We start from the raw sequence: 17,923 nt of genomic DNA, 5'->3' as shown, positions 1-17,923 counted from the left end.
TCTCAGTTCCACTTGCTGGCGAAGGACAAACCGCAGCTGTGACAAAAGAAACAGAAAAGAAAACACACCAAACCCAACACATATAACCATAACATATCCCGTGTTCACACCAACCCAGGGAGGGTGGGCGGGAAACAGCACTGCTAGGTTCCCTCAGCGTGCTCTCCAGTGGTCTGGTAAGTATTTCCCAGTGACCCCGGTCCAAGTTCATCCCAAACATTGTATCAATTTTTGTCACCATGGCAACCTCTCCGGGCAGCAGTCATGCTCCCCCTCCTTATCCACTCCGGGGGTTGGCCTTGACTGCTGACCCTCTCCCTTTTTATCTTCCGTTACCCTTCCCCCCAATAAAACACAGACAACCAAATTGTGGGTAAGGGCAACGGCCACAGCTTTTATTATTAAGCCAGCATAATTTAAACCAACTGTCAGCTGCTGGGTTTTCCCAGCAGACAGCTAACACAACAAATCTTCCAGAGCCTCTTCAGCCTGAAGTCCGTCCTCAACCAGACCAGGCTGCGACTCCCCAAGCCCGTCCGGGCACTGCTCTCAGTTCCACTTGCTGGCGAAGGACAAACCGCCACCGCAGCCTCTCCCCTATCCCTGGAGAGGACTGCGTCCCCCCGAAGCCAGCGCCTGTTCAATGGCTGACTGTAACCCCAAATTAAATATATCCAGCCCAATTTCGTTTAGGTGGACCCCATCAGCCCTCATTATGTTTGCGTTGTTCCCTTCCAGCTCCACATGACGTGCCACAAAGCCACCCAGCCTACGCACAAAACGTGAAATCGTCATGTTGAAACGACGCCTGCCGCGCTCCACCGCCCTGGCGTGTGGCAGCGCCCCCCAAGCCGGTCGAGGAATAACTTCGGACCACACCAGTGTGGCCTCGCTGAAAAGCGCCATACAGCGGGCCAAGTCGTGCTTGCACGCGTAAATTAAATCCACAGCTCGGCACCGTCCCAAGTCATTCCCCCCGGCATGAAGTACCAGAACCACTGACCCGGTCACGAAGCGCCGGAGCGCGACGCACTCCGGATACACTTGGTGCCACTCCAAACCCCGTATCCCCCGCCATCGAACCCTAACCTGCTCATGCGGGAGCCCTAGATTCCGGCCGTATGGTCTGTGCTCAGCGCGCCTAGCCGCCCAATAAATAAAGGAGTGACCGATGATCCAAACATACCGGGGGGAACCTGTGAAGAAAACAACACATCATAACTACCAACAGACTATAACAGATGAGGACGTATATACAGTTGAAACCTGCGAGAATCCCATCGACCCATGCGCTGAATTGCAGCATCGGACAACCCTACCTGTCGCGCCTGAGTTGCTGCACCAATCCGGAAGGAGTGGGGAGAATATCCCTTATCCTCTATGCCCAAAGCCCGCAAACTAGTCTTAAAAACACTGGAGAACTGAGACCGGGTTAAGACTGACCCATCTGCGTGAAGCAAAAAGGACTCTGCAGCCTCCGGCCGTAAGCGCGCATATTGACCTACCAGCGCCACAGGACACCACCTACCCCCAGTAGCACCAATGCTAACCGACCTCCCCCGACCTAACTGATCTGTTTTGGACTTCCGAATGAAAACCTCCACTCCACTCTGCCCTATGCGAACGTCCCCCCTTCGAAGAGATGCCAGAGTCCTAGCCGACGCGGCCACCAACTCACCTATCCGCAGCGCAGCGTAAAAACACAGAGAAAAGGCCACCCTGAAGAGCAGCGCCTCGAAGGGGGAGAAGCACACCGCAGAGAGAACCCCACAGAGATCATCCAATAAGTGGACGGACACCGGCCGTCTACAATCAGGAACCCTTTCTCTCCTCCATCCCCGAAGAACCCTCTGGACCACGAACTCTTTTGAAAGGTCCTCCCACCCCATACAGCGCATCAGGAAAGAAAGAGCCCCTAAACTGCGTTCCACCGATGACACCGAAGCTGCGCGCTCCCGTAAGGAGGACATGAAAGCCAAAGTAGACAGCAACCTACCCTCAGAGGAGTACAAACCGAACTCTCTCGCAAAGACCAGCCACCGATCCCACACTGCCCGATAGGCAGACCACGAAGCGGGAGCCAGCGATCTCCTGAACAGGTCTGCTAGGTTCCGAAATCGAGGGTCCATAAGCACGTGGGACATACCAGACCGGCTTCCTCGGCTCCTGGAGCGACCTCCCGAAAACGATCCCACTGAAAGCGAGAAAGAGAGTCGGCAATGACATTAGACACTCCGGGAACATGGATTGCTCGGAACCAAATGTTAAATTCCAAACAACGCAGAACCAACCGGCGTAACAAAGCCAATACTGGAACCGAGCCAGATGATAAACGATTCACCACATGGACCACGCTCATGTTGTCCGTGCGGAAAACCACCTGCCTGTTCGCAAGCTCCTCCCCCCATAATTCCACTGCTACCACAATAGGGAAAAGCTCGAGAAAAGTCAAGTTACGTATCAGGTCCGCCTCGCGCCATGCAGCAGGCCAAGGCTCCGCACACCAACGTCCCCGAAAAAATGCCCCGAAGCCCAGGGAGCCGGAGGCATCCGTAAACAACTCCAGGGCCACGTTAGATATCGCTTCTCGACGCCAAATTGTCCGACCATTGTACCCTGCGAGGAACTCACTCCAGACATTCAAATCGTCCTTGAGCCGCTTGGTGACCCGAATAAAATGATGGGGAAGGCTAATGCCGACAGTAGCCAGAGACAGCCGTCTACAAAACACCCGACCCATAGGCATGATCCGACATGCAAAGTTCAAGTGGCCCAACAGGGATTGCATCTGACGAAGCTGCACCTTCCGCGCACCCTTCACCCGATCAACCATGGTCGTAAGGGTCCCCAATTTATCACTGGGCAAACGAAAGACCAAACCGATGGAGTCAATCTCTATACCCAGGAAGGAAATAACCGCCTTCGGGCCCTCTGTCTTGTCCTCTGCCACTGGAACCCCTAAATCTCGCATAACTGCCTTAAACTGTCCCAACAAGAATTCACATTGCGAAGAGTGACCCGGACCGACGAACAGAAAATCGTCAAGATAATGCAAGAGGGAAGAAAAACCTGACACCTCCGATACGATCCATTCCAGCAATGAGCTAAAAACTTCAAAATAATAACAAGAAATCGAGCAACCCATGGGGAGGCACATATCGTAGAAAAATTCCCCCTGAAACTGACATCCCAACAAATGAAAACAGGAAGGGTGAACTGGGAGCAACCGAAAGGCCGATTGAATATCAGACTTAGCCATCAGGGCCATAGGCCCTGCTTCCCGAACGAGATCCAGAGCCCGATCAAAAGAAGCGTATCGGACCCGACTATCCTCCTTCGCAATCCCGTCATTAACTGAAGCCCCCGCTGGAAAAGACAGGTGATGAATCAGCCGAAACACCCCCGGATCCTTCTTAGGAACGAGGCCCAATGGGGACACCCGCAAATTATCAAACGGAGGAAAGGAAAACGGACCCGCCATCCGTCCCAAGTCCACTTCTTTTTGCAGCTTAGCCGCCAGAATCCCTTCCCTACCCCGAATCGATGACAAATTGTGCGCAAACGACGCCTCCCCAGACGGAGTAAATGGGATCCTAAAACCGTCAGTGAAACCTTCCCAAAGCACCTGCGCATCTCTATGCCTGGGGTACCGTGCGAGCCACGGAAGCAGTTTTTCCGCCCGTACCGGGGTCCTCCCCCCGAGGAGCGTCATCCTTAGATGCCGTCCTGGGGAGGGGTTTTCCTCTTCTAAAACACCGAACCGCCGGGTGAGCCCCACCACAGTGGGAACACTCATGTTTAAATCGACAACTGTTGTACCACCTGCACTGACTCTCATTGAAGAGCCAGCAGATGCCCTTCTTGATCCCGGCCGACGCTCCACCAGGAGTGCCGGCGGCCGAAGGAAAGGACGATGAGGCTGGACGGCACGGGGTCATGAGAAGTAACCAAAGGTTACCATCTTGCATTCCAAAATGCATGTGCGGTCGAACCGCCATTTTTTGTCTAAATTGCTGGTCGTATTTAAACCAGCATTGACCCCCATAAACTTTATAAGCCCCCCAGATTAAATCCAAATAAGAAAACAAAGACGGGGCCCGCTCTGGAAACCTCGTCGACAAAATACTAGCGTAAGTTGCAAATCCTTGCAACCAATTACCGAAGGTACGGGGGAGCTCCTTACCTTTTCCAATCTCCGTCACCTCACCACGTCGCGGTCTATCCGCAGATTCCCTATCAAAAGGGACTAACGATATGAGGTCCACATACTCACCCTTCAATATTTTCTCCTTCACCTCCAGCGACACATGCATCCCCAGGGGGGCTATGTCACACACCGGCCCCCCTGCAGTACCCTCCATAGAACCCAACGGAGGGGGCCCCGTGGGAAGTGAAGCGTCCTGCGCAGTTAAGCCAACCTGCCCTAAGCGATCTAATACTAAGCGCAGCAATTTTATGACTTCCCCAGTATTCCCTTGTTCCAGCCCAGAGACCCCCTCTGTCCCTAACCAAGCGCGTGCGCACTCCAACTCACGGTTCTGGAGCAGGGGTCTCTCCATCAGCTCCACATCCGATCCATCCGTCAATACAGGTCCTGTGGCCAGCCTGCCAGCCTGCCCTCCAGGGGGCTGGCGGCTCACCCCCATGGTAGCTCCAGATCTTCTGGGGTGGGTGTGTGGAGGGGAATCCTGCGTCCCTCCCTCCTCTGTGGCTGCAGAAGCACGTTCAGGTCTCCTGGGGTGATGAAGAAGAGGGGAATCCTGCGTCCCTCTCCTCTCCCTGGTGGTCCCAAGATGCCCTGGCGAGTTCCTCCGCCGGCCTGCCTGCACCCGCTGGCCATCTCCACTTTCGGGGGGCCAGCGGTGCTCCGTTCCGGAATCCCCGGATCCATCTTCACCCGGACTTCCGGGTTCGGCAGTGGCCTGTGACGTCTGCGCTCCTTGACCCGCAGACGTCACGTACGCGCCACCGGCGTTCCGGCGTGCGGCGCCCCGCCTCTTCCGGCGTGCGGCCGCACGCCCTGACGTCACATCCGCTGCAGCCGGAAGAGAAGGGTGAGGACTGCGCGACCTCACCTCTCCCACAGCGCCATCTTGGGATCCGCCATCTTGATGGCCAGGCCCCGACCGGGCCATCCGACGCGTGGAACACCTCTCCCCGCTCCTTCTTCTTCCGGAAACCGGATTCCTCCGCAGGGGGCCAGCCTCACTCGGCCCTGGACTGGTAGTAGTTGGTGGCACAGCCCTGGCTCTCCTCACCGGACTGGGAGACAATCTGGATGGCGGCCTGGAACGGCGGGTACGACGTCCTCTGGTGGGCCCCGACCCCTCTTGAGACTCCTGGGTGTTTTGGACGCTGTGAAGCAGTGCAGCATAGGACTCTGCGCCGTGTGTCCTCTGAAAGGCCTGCAAAATCGTGAGTAGAGCCTCTCTGGGCATGTCAGGGACATGAGCCATGATGTTAGGTTATTAACTGCAGTGGCAAAATTCTGGAACAGCAGTTTTAAAACAGTAACAGCAGTTTTTCTTTTTAAAGGTGACCAGAAACAGCACTGCTAGGTTCCCTCAGCGTGCTCTCCAGTGGTCTGGTAAGTATTTCCCAGTGACCCCGGTCCAAGTTCATCCCAAACATTGTATCAATTTTTGTCACCATGGCAACCTCTCCGGGCAGCAGTCATGCTCCCCCTCCTTATCCACTCCGGGGGTTGGCCTTTCCAAAGTTTGGGGATTTCTAATTGTGCCACAAAAAGAAAATCCTTCTAGACACCATAATGGCAATAATATTTCTCGTTGGATTAAAAACTTGTTCACATGCATATTATTTCTATCCTTGGATATTCTTTTTTTGCAAAAAACAACAACAATAAGGCCTTATTTAAGAATATTTATAGCATCTGATAAGATAACCGCATTAGGTAGATAAATCTAGATAGATAGATCTAAGTCTTCAAATCCCCCATAGAAATGCATTGACTGCTGACGTCGGAGGAGGTGGAGACGGAGCCAGCAAGGGTCTTTATTGCTGGAAAGAAGTGTTTAAGGTTTTTTTTTAACCCTTTACTTTGCGAGGGAGGGAAACAGACAATAACATTAGGGCAGCGGGACACTTTAGTTTTAGGAATACAGTTTTGTGTTTTTAACGCTACAGTTTTCCTTTAGAACATGATACAACACAATACAAACATCGTTGCATATTAAAACAACACTCTCAATTTCCCTCTATTTGTATATATTCAAAAAAGTATGATGCAAAAATATTAGTTCTAGAATGCAAAGTGAGAGGCTTAGGATCTTTCTTACAATGACAGGTAATACACACTTTTTTGCTATTATTTAAAAATCATTATTTTTATTGTAAGCTTTGATTGTTTGCTGTGTTACTCACAACTGTTACTGTTTGTATTAGATACTGTAATGTACTGTTCCTTATTCCATCTTCTACAATTTGTTTAAAAAATGTTCTCTTTCTAATGCCCTCCATTTAATCTAAATTGCTTAACTAAGCAAAAACAATGAACAAGTTTAATAAACAAACAGTAATAACACCACAGGAGAGAGTTAATGCCCATTCTCAACAATTTTTTCAGCTTGGTCCTTCATTTCCCAGTACCACTTTATATTTTGGTAGACCATGGTGAAAACCAACAAAGTGACGGGTCCAAAAGTGGTGGAGAATACCACACAGCTGGGGACAAGAATAAAACCAGAAAGTAATAAGACTGCAAAGTCAAGCTCTTTCACAGCACTAACCAATTGTCCCCACATTCAGATTCAAGTTATGGTCTGTGAGTAACATTTGCATTTATTATTTGATCAATAGGGCCAGTGTCAGGCACTCTTTTCTGTGGTTTTGTAGCAGTCCTTTCAATCTGTCAGCTTCCAGTCCAAGTAGACTAATGGCTGCCCCCTCCAGAACTGAGCTGGCTGCGTATGTTTCTAATGCTGTACCTGGTAGTCTGAAGCAGCATAAATAGGGGCTGTAGAAAATCCATTATTTAGAGCAATAAAACGAGACTAGCACTGGGAGGACTGGCAAGGGGGCAATTGTTCGCTGGGCCATTAGCATGGGAAAGCCCAGGAGGTCTGCAGCCTTAAACCATATTTCTGAAAATTAAAATAACAAGAGGGATGTTGGAATATATGTTGGTGTAGTGCTACAGGGGTAAAGCAGCAGGTGGGAATTGTGCAGGACTTTGCTAACTTGGCATTGTACTGTGTGGGTTTGTGCTTTGACTGATGGTTTGTTCTTCCAATTCCCTCCAGGCCTGGACTCCCCACTGGGATATTTCCTGGTGGAGTGCTGAGACTGACCAAACTACGAGACTACAATGAGTTTCCCTGGACGTGCTTGCCAGTGACTGTAGAGTGAGATGAAACCGTGAACATAACATTAATAAAAATCAACACCAGTTGTCATTAGCAGCAATGGAGTTAGTGGAAAACAGAGACTGCATTTCTTAAGCATGAACAGATATCTGTATCTGTACTATGTTCCCTCATACTGTTCAGATTATTCTCAGAGATGTCCTGGGGATAGATGATAATTCACTATGCAGATCCCGCAGCATCCATATGTGAAATCTATGCATATTGCATGCTCCACATGAATAAGACAACCCACGCTTGTAACAGACTTGTTCCCTCTCTGTTCTGTTGTCCGTACCCCCCTTGTTCATATCCCAATTGAAGATGAGTGCTCTCCTTTTTATACCCCCCCCCCCCCCCTCCAAACAATGACCACTCCCTGGCTTGTTAACTTCAAAGGAGTAAATAGCTCAAGTGCTTTCACTGGGTGGCCACCACTCATATAAGTGAATACACGTGCTCGAGTGAATGGGAGCCATTTTGTCTCTTGAACACTGCCCGTCGAATGTGTGGAACTCTTTTCAGCTACATGATTCTGCGAAACCCAAGGAAAATTGTACCACTGCCGGTTCTGCTCCCAAACCAGTTAGGAGAATGCCGTGGGGTAGAAAGGAATAACCAACTGGGGGGAGCATTCACTCCCTAAAAGTCAGGGAGAGCATTCGTCGGTGTACGCACAGAAACTCCTGAAAGTTGACCAGCCGTTGCCTCTCTTTCTCTGGAACTGTTTTGGGCTATCACCTTGTGGTCAGACGGTCAGATATTTCCCTGAATGATGATTTTATTCTACCAAATGGATCTGTGCACTATTTGGACAACATGGGTGCTTAGATCCGTGCATGAAAGACTTGTGGGGTTTCTGTGTAGTTTGACTGTATTTTCGGGGTGTTTTGTGTATTTCATATATGATTCCCTGTAACTGAGTAACTGAGTTACTGGTCTTTGACTCAATTATCTCCCAGTCACAGGGACGCCTGGGGGGAGGGTTGTGTCATTTTAGTTATTGTAGTACTTTCTCCCAGACAGTAGTACCCTTACTTTTACTTTTGCTTATGACAGGGAGATGGAGTCACTGATGTGGTAGGATAAAGAGATGAGGTTTTCTACATTTAATTTTATTTTTTACACCTCACAAATACTTATTTGTTAAATAAATGGATAAATAAAACACAATATTAAAACTCTACTATGTGACATTTCCCCTTTGATGTTCATGTGCCCTGATCAACATGACTTGATTTCACTTTACAGAATACAATTGCATTTATACAGTGTGCCTGCTAAATTTGCAATACAAATATATTGTTAGCTGAAACATTACTTCACTATACATATTATGACCACAGTCTGGCTACACTTAAAAACATGGCAGTCAACATTGGTCTCCAAGTGATGAAATGGCATTTTACAAGTCCTGGTAAGTGACTTCCTTAAGGATAACCTGCATACATACTGTTTATGGATGACTGGTTCACTTTAAGCTCTAGATTTACAGTAGAGAGAGTCAAACTTCAGTGCTCCTGCTACTTTGGGTGGAAGCTCCAGTGATGTCCTGTCCGAGTGCTGGATGTATTTGCAGAACAAAAAGTAATAAGCCATAGCTCCACAACACACAGGGTGTTAAAGGTTGAATGTTCTTGTTTTATAAACATCATTTATAAGCATTTAACAAATTATAGAAACCAATGAGACTGCAGTTCAGTTTCACTATTCTCTAAAGCACGTTGCCGCAGTTTTATTTCCAGACATTCTACTGTTGGGGGGTAGCGCGTCAATTCAAATTTATTAGCAAATAATCTTTCTGAATTGAGTAACCATTTCAAATCACCTGGTCCATATATGCAAACATTTCTGACGTAATGTCCTAAGGGGAAAAAGAAAGAGAGAGGAACAAATATTTTTAAATGCTTAAATCCCCTGGAAATTCTCAATCACACTTAATATGTTAAAAGTAGTTCTATATAATTCTGTATGAGGGTGAATAATGTTTAAGAAAGTGATTAAGAATTAAAACAACAAGTCTCACATGAGTACAAATGAGGTTTAGCACCTCCCCTGTGCCCCACTCACCATGCTGTGTGAGGGGGCATGTCAGCTAAACAGCAGGCATGTCAGTGGCTGCTCGCAGACGCAGTAATAATCCACTTGCGATTGAGAAAGTGCGCCCCTAGCCCCCACCCATAGGCAGTGGGTGGTAGCTTAAATTAAATATACTGGGGGTGAACATGCTGTTGTCCAGTTCCAAAAGATTTGTGGTACTTTCAATCAGTGGAGTTTTGCAACAACTTCTCAAAAAGCTGCATTGGGAAATCAGTGATTGGATAGACACAGAAAGTCTGCGGTTAGGTAGAAGGAGATAGCTTGCAAAGGCATCAGGCAAGAGAGCTGCAGATTTTACATGCTGTTTTTAGATATGCTCTCAATTAAAAATTAAAAATTGTCCTGGGCTGGTTCTCTGGTATCCTGCATCAAGAGACGCCAGAGAACTATCCCCAGAGAGTACAATGTAAACACGTCATTAGAACATGCATGAGAGCAGTGCTCTATGCATGGTCTGCCCTTAGTTTGGCTGTCCAGGGAGACTGACAGTTAGCCTAAAGTGCATTCACGCCAGATTGGCATGACCTTTCTTTGGGCAGCCTTTGTCCTTTCCAGGTGGAACTTCACATGCAGGTCGTCACTCTGCATGCCCCCATAAGCCAGTCTATCACATGTCCTCTGTTCTTACCTCCATATTTTGGGTGAAATTTTAATCCCTACACTACACTGTCACTAACCATTAATACCCACACTAAACATTAACACTACAGTACCCTAACACTAACCGTTAACCTCTGCACTACTGTTAATACTTTCATTCATTTTAATGCTAAACTAAAATATTCAATACTCTAAGCTAAAAACAATTTTTAAATCACTTGATTTTCAGCTAGTTTATTATTATATTGAGATTTATTGATAAAAATAAATATAATGAAGATGTGATGTCTCTGTCCTAAGCATTTCCTAGTAGTTTATTATAACAGGTGTTATGCTGAAGTCTTTTTGTGAATTCTGAAAGATTTCAGTGTTGGGCAGACCATGTTTGGATAGCAAGGTATTACATGCAGGCTGTCTCATCTACTTTTGTTTCACCTGCTCCACTACAACAAACAAATGTTATATAATATTTACATACCGTACATTCTTTGTACAACTAACATACGATTTTCTATCTAGCTATATTTCAATGTAATATTTATATATATGAAAAAAGTTGGGAATCTGGCACTCTTCCTTAAACTAGTATAAGGTAAATAGACCACGGTGTTGCACAGCGTAATTATAAAGGATAGAAAAAATGAGAACACTCAGTGGATTTGGTCCAAAAGGTAAATTGTGTTGTATTCAAAATATCATCAACGTTTCGACCTGTAGGTCTTTATCAAGATATATGTAACAGTAAATACAGTGTTTATTTAGGAGATAAAGTGCAATTAAGTGATGTCTGACCCTGTACAGGTGTTTTCACCTCAATCTGAGCTCGGGCACTATGCAGTGTTGAGAGAGTGACCGTGCATGCGTGAAGGACGTGAACGTAATCACGTAATGATATAGTGTGGTGATTGCCGTGGTAATCGTGTCTTGTTACTATGGTAACACTAACCAGCCAGTAAATATAATAAGTGCGGTCTGAATTCATGCATGAACATCTGTTCTTTAAAAACAAATAGGAGGATACTAATAATTGATGGAAATAATGATTCGCATCAGCGATGTGCTGAGAGTGTAACGGTAAAGATATAGTAGACCAAAGTAGTGGAACCCAGATGTAATAAGGAGCAGTGTAAACATATGTACTTAATATTCTAGTACACCTGCACAGGGTAAGTTATCACTTAATTGCACTTTATCTCCTATATAAACACTGTATTTACTGTTACATATATCTTGATAAAGACCTACGGGTCGAAACGTTGATGATATTTTGAATACAACATGATTTACTTTTTGGACCAAATCCACTGAGTGCTCTCATTTTTTCCATTACATATATATATATATATAAATATAAAATGTAGGCTTCACTTCTTTCAGATAGTAAGATAATTTCAAAAGAGCCCGCATCAACTATGGTTTCTGCATTTCAATATATATATATATATTTTTTGCAATTATGTTTTCTTTACTTGTGCTGCACCTCTTTAAAGGGAAACTGACACTTCTCTGGAATGTCCATATGGAATAAAACTTTGTTGACCTTTTCTTGTTAGATGCTATGTTTTCTTTTAAATGTATAACAAAGGTTTAACAAACAACATCATACTCCAGTTCAGAGTAGGCACAGCCAGGGCAAACATTGTAAATGAAGTGAAAAAATAGTCTTCTCTTTTCTTCTCCAATGATTGATAGCCTAAGATGGAGGTGCCTAGTTGCAGAATAAAGAAGTGTGGATGTCTACATTTAAAGGGGCACTCCAGATCCCTAATGCACTTTAGCTTGCTGAAAAGCTTTATGTGTGAAGAGGGTGCCCTATTTTTTCAATATGCAAAAAGTACATGTATCAATAGAAATTGGCACTTTTATCAATTAACCTGGTTACATCCCATGGCTTTCAATCAGACAACCGGTTTTGTTACTTCCTGGTTTGGTTAGCTCAGGAGCTAAAGTCAAGAGGCAACAACTACTCAGAGCAGCTGCCTTGAAAAGTCTTCTTATTGAGCTGCATTGGGAAGTCTGTGGTTGGACAGCCACAGAAAGTCTGGGTGGGTTTAGAAGAGGAGGGCTTGGAAATGCAGCAGACAAGAGAACTGCAGGTTTTTTAAAGCTGTTTGTAGATATACTCCCAAGGAAAATAAAAGCATAATTAAATACATGCAAGTTATAATTTGGAGTATATCTTCTAAAAAGGGATTTTCATTTATTTTGCATTTGGGGAGTTGAGTGTCCCTCTAATTTTTTGTTTTTCACTATTCACAAATAATATATAATTGTTAAATGTGGGTATAAGTAAACATAAAGTTAAAAACCCGAGGGGGTAACAATCCCCCTTCAAATAATAATAATAACAATAATTTAATATGACATACTAGATAGCATTAACCTGTTGAATGCTGGCAGCATAATAAGTTGGGCAAATGCCTGTCCCTAAAAAGGGTCACTGATATGGCTGTAAATCTAGAGGGTTTTGAAATACAGTTACATTAGCCACACTTTCAGCTTGCTATGTTGTTCTCTCTTGAAAGTATCATGTGCACTGTTATCTATGACTTTCATACAAGAACAAAACAATGAATGCATATTACCGTGACAACCATCATGAGTCCTGTCATCACTCCATTTTATTGCCCTTAGATCACCTTCCCATGTAGCATCTGGCATGGACCCTGGAAAATCTGTTTGAGTAGTAAAAGGATATGTTGTTAGCAATGAGGACATCATTAACAAATGCAAATGAAGAAGGTCACTTGGTCAAAATTGTGTTTTCATTTTCTGCATAGATTTGGGCAAAAAGCCACATCAGAGCAAATTGTGCAAATACACGAGACAGTAACGATATCTAAAACTGACATTGTTTAGTTAGAACAAAAGCATTATCTAAATACACCATTTATAAACATATAGGAATGAGCATCTATTGGCAGTAAAAAAATATTTTACAAAAATACAAAAGTTATTTGCCATTTATATTTTGCAACATTCTGGATATAAGTTTAGGATCCTTTTTCAGGCTTGATGACATAACTGCTGGACCATCAGAAACATCCATTTTTGCCCTTTTTCTACTGTAAAATGGTCACTGAACAGACCACACAGACACACGTTTTTTTTTTTTTTCATATAGTGTGTATATGATGTTAAAATAACAGTAATGTAAAAAGCAAGTTACCCAATAAAAATGATTAACTAAAACTAAATAAATTAATGTTCTAATGAATGTTTTCATGTTCTATTATATATTATATCTGTATATTTGCTTACTTGTATCACTCCTCATTAACCTATTGTTCCTGTTACAATTTGTAATAGTTTGTCTCATTTGTTGTTAAAGTCCCCCAATTAATATTGTAAAGTTCTATTTAAATGCCAATAATAATAATAATAATATAATGAACAATAATATTCTTGTTTCATGTACCTTATGGTTACCTCTTTGGCGATGATATAATTTCTTTACATTTGGTTAGTTACTGGGTTCCAGCTGATACATTATTAAATACATGTCAAAATGTGTTTGAAACTATTTGTTGACTAGGTACATGAATGTAAATAGCAAGGTGCAGTACAATATTAATGTAAGAAATACAAAATATGCTCTTATGTGCAATATATGGAGAATTTTTGTTTGGAATTTGAAGCACATTTTTTAAAGCTTAAAGGGTTAATATAGAACTTCTTATATAATATGTATTTATTTGTTTAATCTAGAATGCCATATTGGGCAATGCTATTAGGTCCTCCTTTAATCCCTTAAGAGTTGAGCCAGGTGTACAAGTTGTGATCAAAACTAAAAGTAAACAAAACCTTGAATTTGCGCTATATGTCTGTTCAGGTGTAATTCACCTCTTTATTATGTGCACCCACACTTATCATATATAATTTTGTTCAGGAGAAACAGGGCTTTCATGTCACATCAGATATTTGTATATTAAACATAATTTATTATGAATAAAATATTTTTTCAAAAATAATATTTTTTGTTTATTTTTTTAGTTTTGCATGGCATTTTGAATGTCACAATACTGTTAGCTGTTACTGCAATAAAGTACACATATTTGTATTCAGCAATGTCTCACACGTAAAACAGTATCCCTAATGTACAGGTTTTATGGTGTTTTGGAAAGTTACAGGGTCAGATATAGCACATTACATTTTTCAGTTAATACACATTGGAATTTGCCAGACTGATTTAGTTAACTTTGAAACCAAATGGTAGCCCAGGAATGAAAATTACCCCCACAATGGCATACCATTTGCAAAAATATACAACCCAAGGTATTGCAAATAGGGTATGTCCAGTCAAGCTTAATTCGTAGAATAGAAACTGGCTCTACCAAAAGCAAAGTAGGAAAGCCACAATAGGACCAATGGCCAACTTATTTCTTAGAATAGAAACTGGCTCTATCAAAGGCAAAGTAGGAAAGCCACAATGGGACCGGTGGCCAGGTTTTCTTTTTTTTTTTTTCTTAGAATAGAAACTGGCTCCAAACCACACTGATAAACACATGCAACTACACATACACAACAAGCTACATACACATACATTTCTACACACACTAACATACTCACTCTACAGCCTCTGCTACACACAAACACTAAACACACGGAACTACACATATACATCACTAAACACACACTTAGCTACATGCTTAGCTACATTACTATACACATGCTATATACACACACCCAAACGTGCTGTATGCACAAACATTAAAACTGATGTTTTTTTTGGCCACCATATTTTTAGCTACCATTTTGCAGCTTAAGGGTTACTTCCTAGGTAACCAGTACAGTTAATGCTGGCACAGGACTGTGCATGGTAGGCTCCTTTTTTCATATTCCCGTCTGTCTTCCTTGCATGCTGGGAGCAAATAATCAGGTAACCAGACACAGATTCACACTGACCGAAATATGCTGCCAGAAAGAGACACACATTCTTAGACAGACACACAGATATGCACTCTAGACATACTCACAGGACATGGTTGTGGACATTTTTTTTTAAATCTACTTGTCCAAGGGACGATTGAAATATTCATTGTGGAAATCTGACATACAAAATAATTTCGGATCGGGGCAACTGCTTGGAAATCTGGACATTGACAGAGTTATTTACTAAATGATAAATTTCCGCTAATTTTAAATCTGAATGGAAAAACTGAGACAAAAATTTATTTAATTCACCAAGTTAGAAAAAAGTTACCATTAGAGAGAAAACATGAGAAGCAGTAAAAAAAAAAAAATCTATAGTTATAAAATTATTTATAAATACATATAGATTTCTTTTTTCCCTCTATTGGTTACTTCTTACTTGTTAACGAATAAAATCAACATTTAGTGACTATCTCCTAGCCATTACTCATCATTTTTCCCACCAACCATCACTTTTTTTCTGGCCACATTCCGATTGGAATTGACTTTAGTAAATATGAAAATTGCCATTTCAGTTGGAATTTAGTCATTTTGACTGGATTTTGATTTGGAAAGACAAGGCAACTGTAATCCAGGATGTATAAAAAGTTCAGGGCATTGTGCATTAGCAGTTCCTCACAGATTCTTTATTCAGACCTTATTCAGACCATAATGTAACACCAAATTCTCTTGCTCTCTCCTAAAGGGCAGCCCACCTTATTTGACTGCAAATTCCTGTCCTAATGTGTTTTACACCCCACCTCCTATAGACTGTAAGCTCAATTGAGCAGGGTCCTCTTCAACCTATTGTTCCCGTAAGTTTATTTGTACTTGTCCTATTTAGAGTTACATCCCCCTCTCTCATAATATTGTAAAGCGCCACGGAATCTGTTGGCGCTATATAAATGGCAATAATAATAATAATAATAATAAAATAAATAAATATTCTTTATTAATAATTTTATGATATATTTCATTTTTGAAAACCGACTAGAAGAACATAATTAACTGCACTGCATATTTTTGCATTTTACAGTCTCAAAAGTTGTATTAAGTAAAAATAATATTTTTACGTTTTAAATAGTTTTAGTTTCGGCTTTGTTCGAATTGTATACTAAGACTTTGGATGATTGCATGGTGCAGTTAATTATTTATTACTTAACTATCAAGTATGTAAGGTAAGCAAATTCCTTGATATCATGGCAGTCCTGACTTTTAAACGATTGTGCAGGAGACAAAATGTATGGGAACAAGGTTCACTTCAAGTAAATATAAAACATTAATCGATACTGACAGCAAAAGACAGATTTACTTGAAGTTTGCTCCCTGCTCACATACATCAGTGCACTTTAATTATATTCATAAATCAATAAACTGTCCGGTCTCTAGCCACTTGCACGTACCACCGTTCTGAAACCATCACAAACATCTCAGACATGATCGACTCTATATAAATGAATAGCCGGATTCACAGAGCCACACGTAACTTGGAATAAAGGGGGCAGTAGCCATCAGTATAAAACATGTAGGTATTAAATCATTCTTTTTTTTTTTTTTTTTTAAATAGCTGCATAGAGCAAGAAAAAACTAATGAAGAATACAAAATCACACCTAGTGAGTTTTATTTAGTAACTTGTGCTTAAAGGAACACCTCAATCATCAAAACCATTACAGCTCTCTGCAGTCTATATGGTGCCTGGAGTGTCTTGGCACCCCTGCGTGGTCAAGAAAAAGCCCATATACTGGGTGAAATGTGTAGATACAGGTTGTTTGGATTTGAGTGGTGCATGACAATCGGGCCAGTGGATGCACCAATGTTTTACCATAAGAAGTGTTTTGTCTCCTGGTTTGCTGAGACTGAATGAACGCTGATAGTAACTCTGCCTATGCTATTTATGCAATAGAGTGATTTTCATGACTTTGTGAGTCTGTATAATATACTGTTTTAGTGTGCTTTTTCAGCAAAATTTACAGTGCAAGTCTATTGAACTTTCTCTGGTTTCTTTTGAGGTATACTGGCTAAGTACCAACAAAACCCAGATGGACTCGTTATGGATGTATACATCAGAATTAAGACATATTGTATGTATATCAAAAATGTAAAGTGTTGGAGCAATAAAGATAAAGATAAAAAAAAAGAGGAGCACTTTTCTGGTAAAAAAAAAAAAAAAAAAAGAAGAGACAGGAAAGGGGATGCTGCAAGTATATAAGAAAATTCCACAAACCTATACACATCCAATGGGAAACATATAAAACATAAGAAAAGACTGTGCCCCCCCCCCCCCCCCCTCCAGAAATAGCTCTTAACACAAACTCATGCCCAGCAATATAGACTTTTTTTTTGTGGCATAATGAACAAGTGACCATGCAATACAACATATAGAATTAATGAAACAATTTATTGAGAATGCATCTTACAAAAACATTGATGTGATATTAAAAATAGGTGCATATGCAGGAAAAAAACAAAAATACAAACTTGCAGGATTCAAAATGTTAAATAATCCAAATAAGTAAAAATAATCCAAATAGATAAAAAATGGTTTCACCTTCCCTTTTTAGGTGTCCACTGCCTCCTGTATAGTAGTTAATCAGGCCTCCTTAACCCCTTAACACCGCAGCCAAATGTACAAGTTGTGAACGAAACAAAACGTAAACAAAACCTGGCATTTGCGCTATATGTCTGTCCAACCGTAATTCACCTCTTTCATATTAAATGCACCCCCCCTTATTATATATCATTTTATTCAGGGGAAACAGGGCTTTCGTTTAATATCAAATATTTAGCTATGAAACATAATTTAATATGAAAAAAATGGGAGAAAATAAGATTTTTTTTTATTTTTTTCGTTCTTCATGACATTTTAACTGTCAATGTCATAATACTGTTTGCTTTTACTGCAATAAAATACACATATTTGTATTCAGCAAAGTCTCACGTGTAAAAC

The 17,923-nt window shown here is 42.3% G+C and overlaps 1 protein-coding gene across 1 annotated transcript in view; it reads right to left on the bottom strand.

Annotated features, from left to right (window-relative positions):
* Positions 1 to 8,835: 8,835 nt before the first annotated feature.
* The window catches only part of LOC134607928 (N-acetyllactosaminide beta-1,6-N-acetylglucosaminyl-transferase-like), a 40,453-nt gene continuing 31,365 nt past the window's right edge, over positions 8,836 to 17,923 (bottom strand). Inside the window, exons 2-3 of the mRNA XM_063450522.1 lie at positions 12,650 to 12,739; positions 8,836 to 9,228 (exon numbers count right to left, since the gene is read on the bottom strand). Of these exons, the coding sequence (XP_063306592.1) occupies positions 9,038 to 9,228; positions 12,650 to 12,739 (281 nt within the window). The 3' untranslated portion in view covers positions 8,836 to 9,037. The remainder of the gene's footprint in view (positions 9,229 to 12,649; positions 12,740 to 17,923) is intronic.

Source organism: Pelobates fuscus, chromosome 4 (assembly GCF_036172605.1).
Source record: "Pelobates fuscus isolate aPelFus1 chromosome 4, aPelFus1.pri, whole genome shotgun sequence".
NCBI lineage: Eukaryota > Metazoa > Chordata > Amphibia > Anura > Pelobatidae > Pelobates > Pelobates fuscus.
Note: the sequence above shows the minus strand (reverse complement) of the source record. Positions and strands in the feature narration are given on the sequence as shown.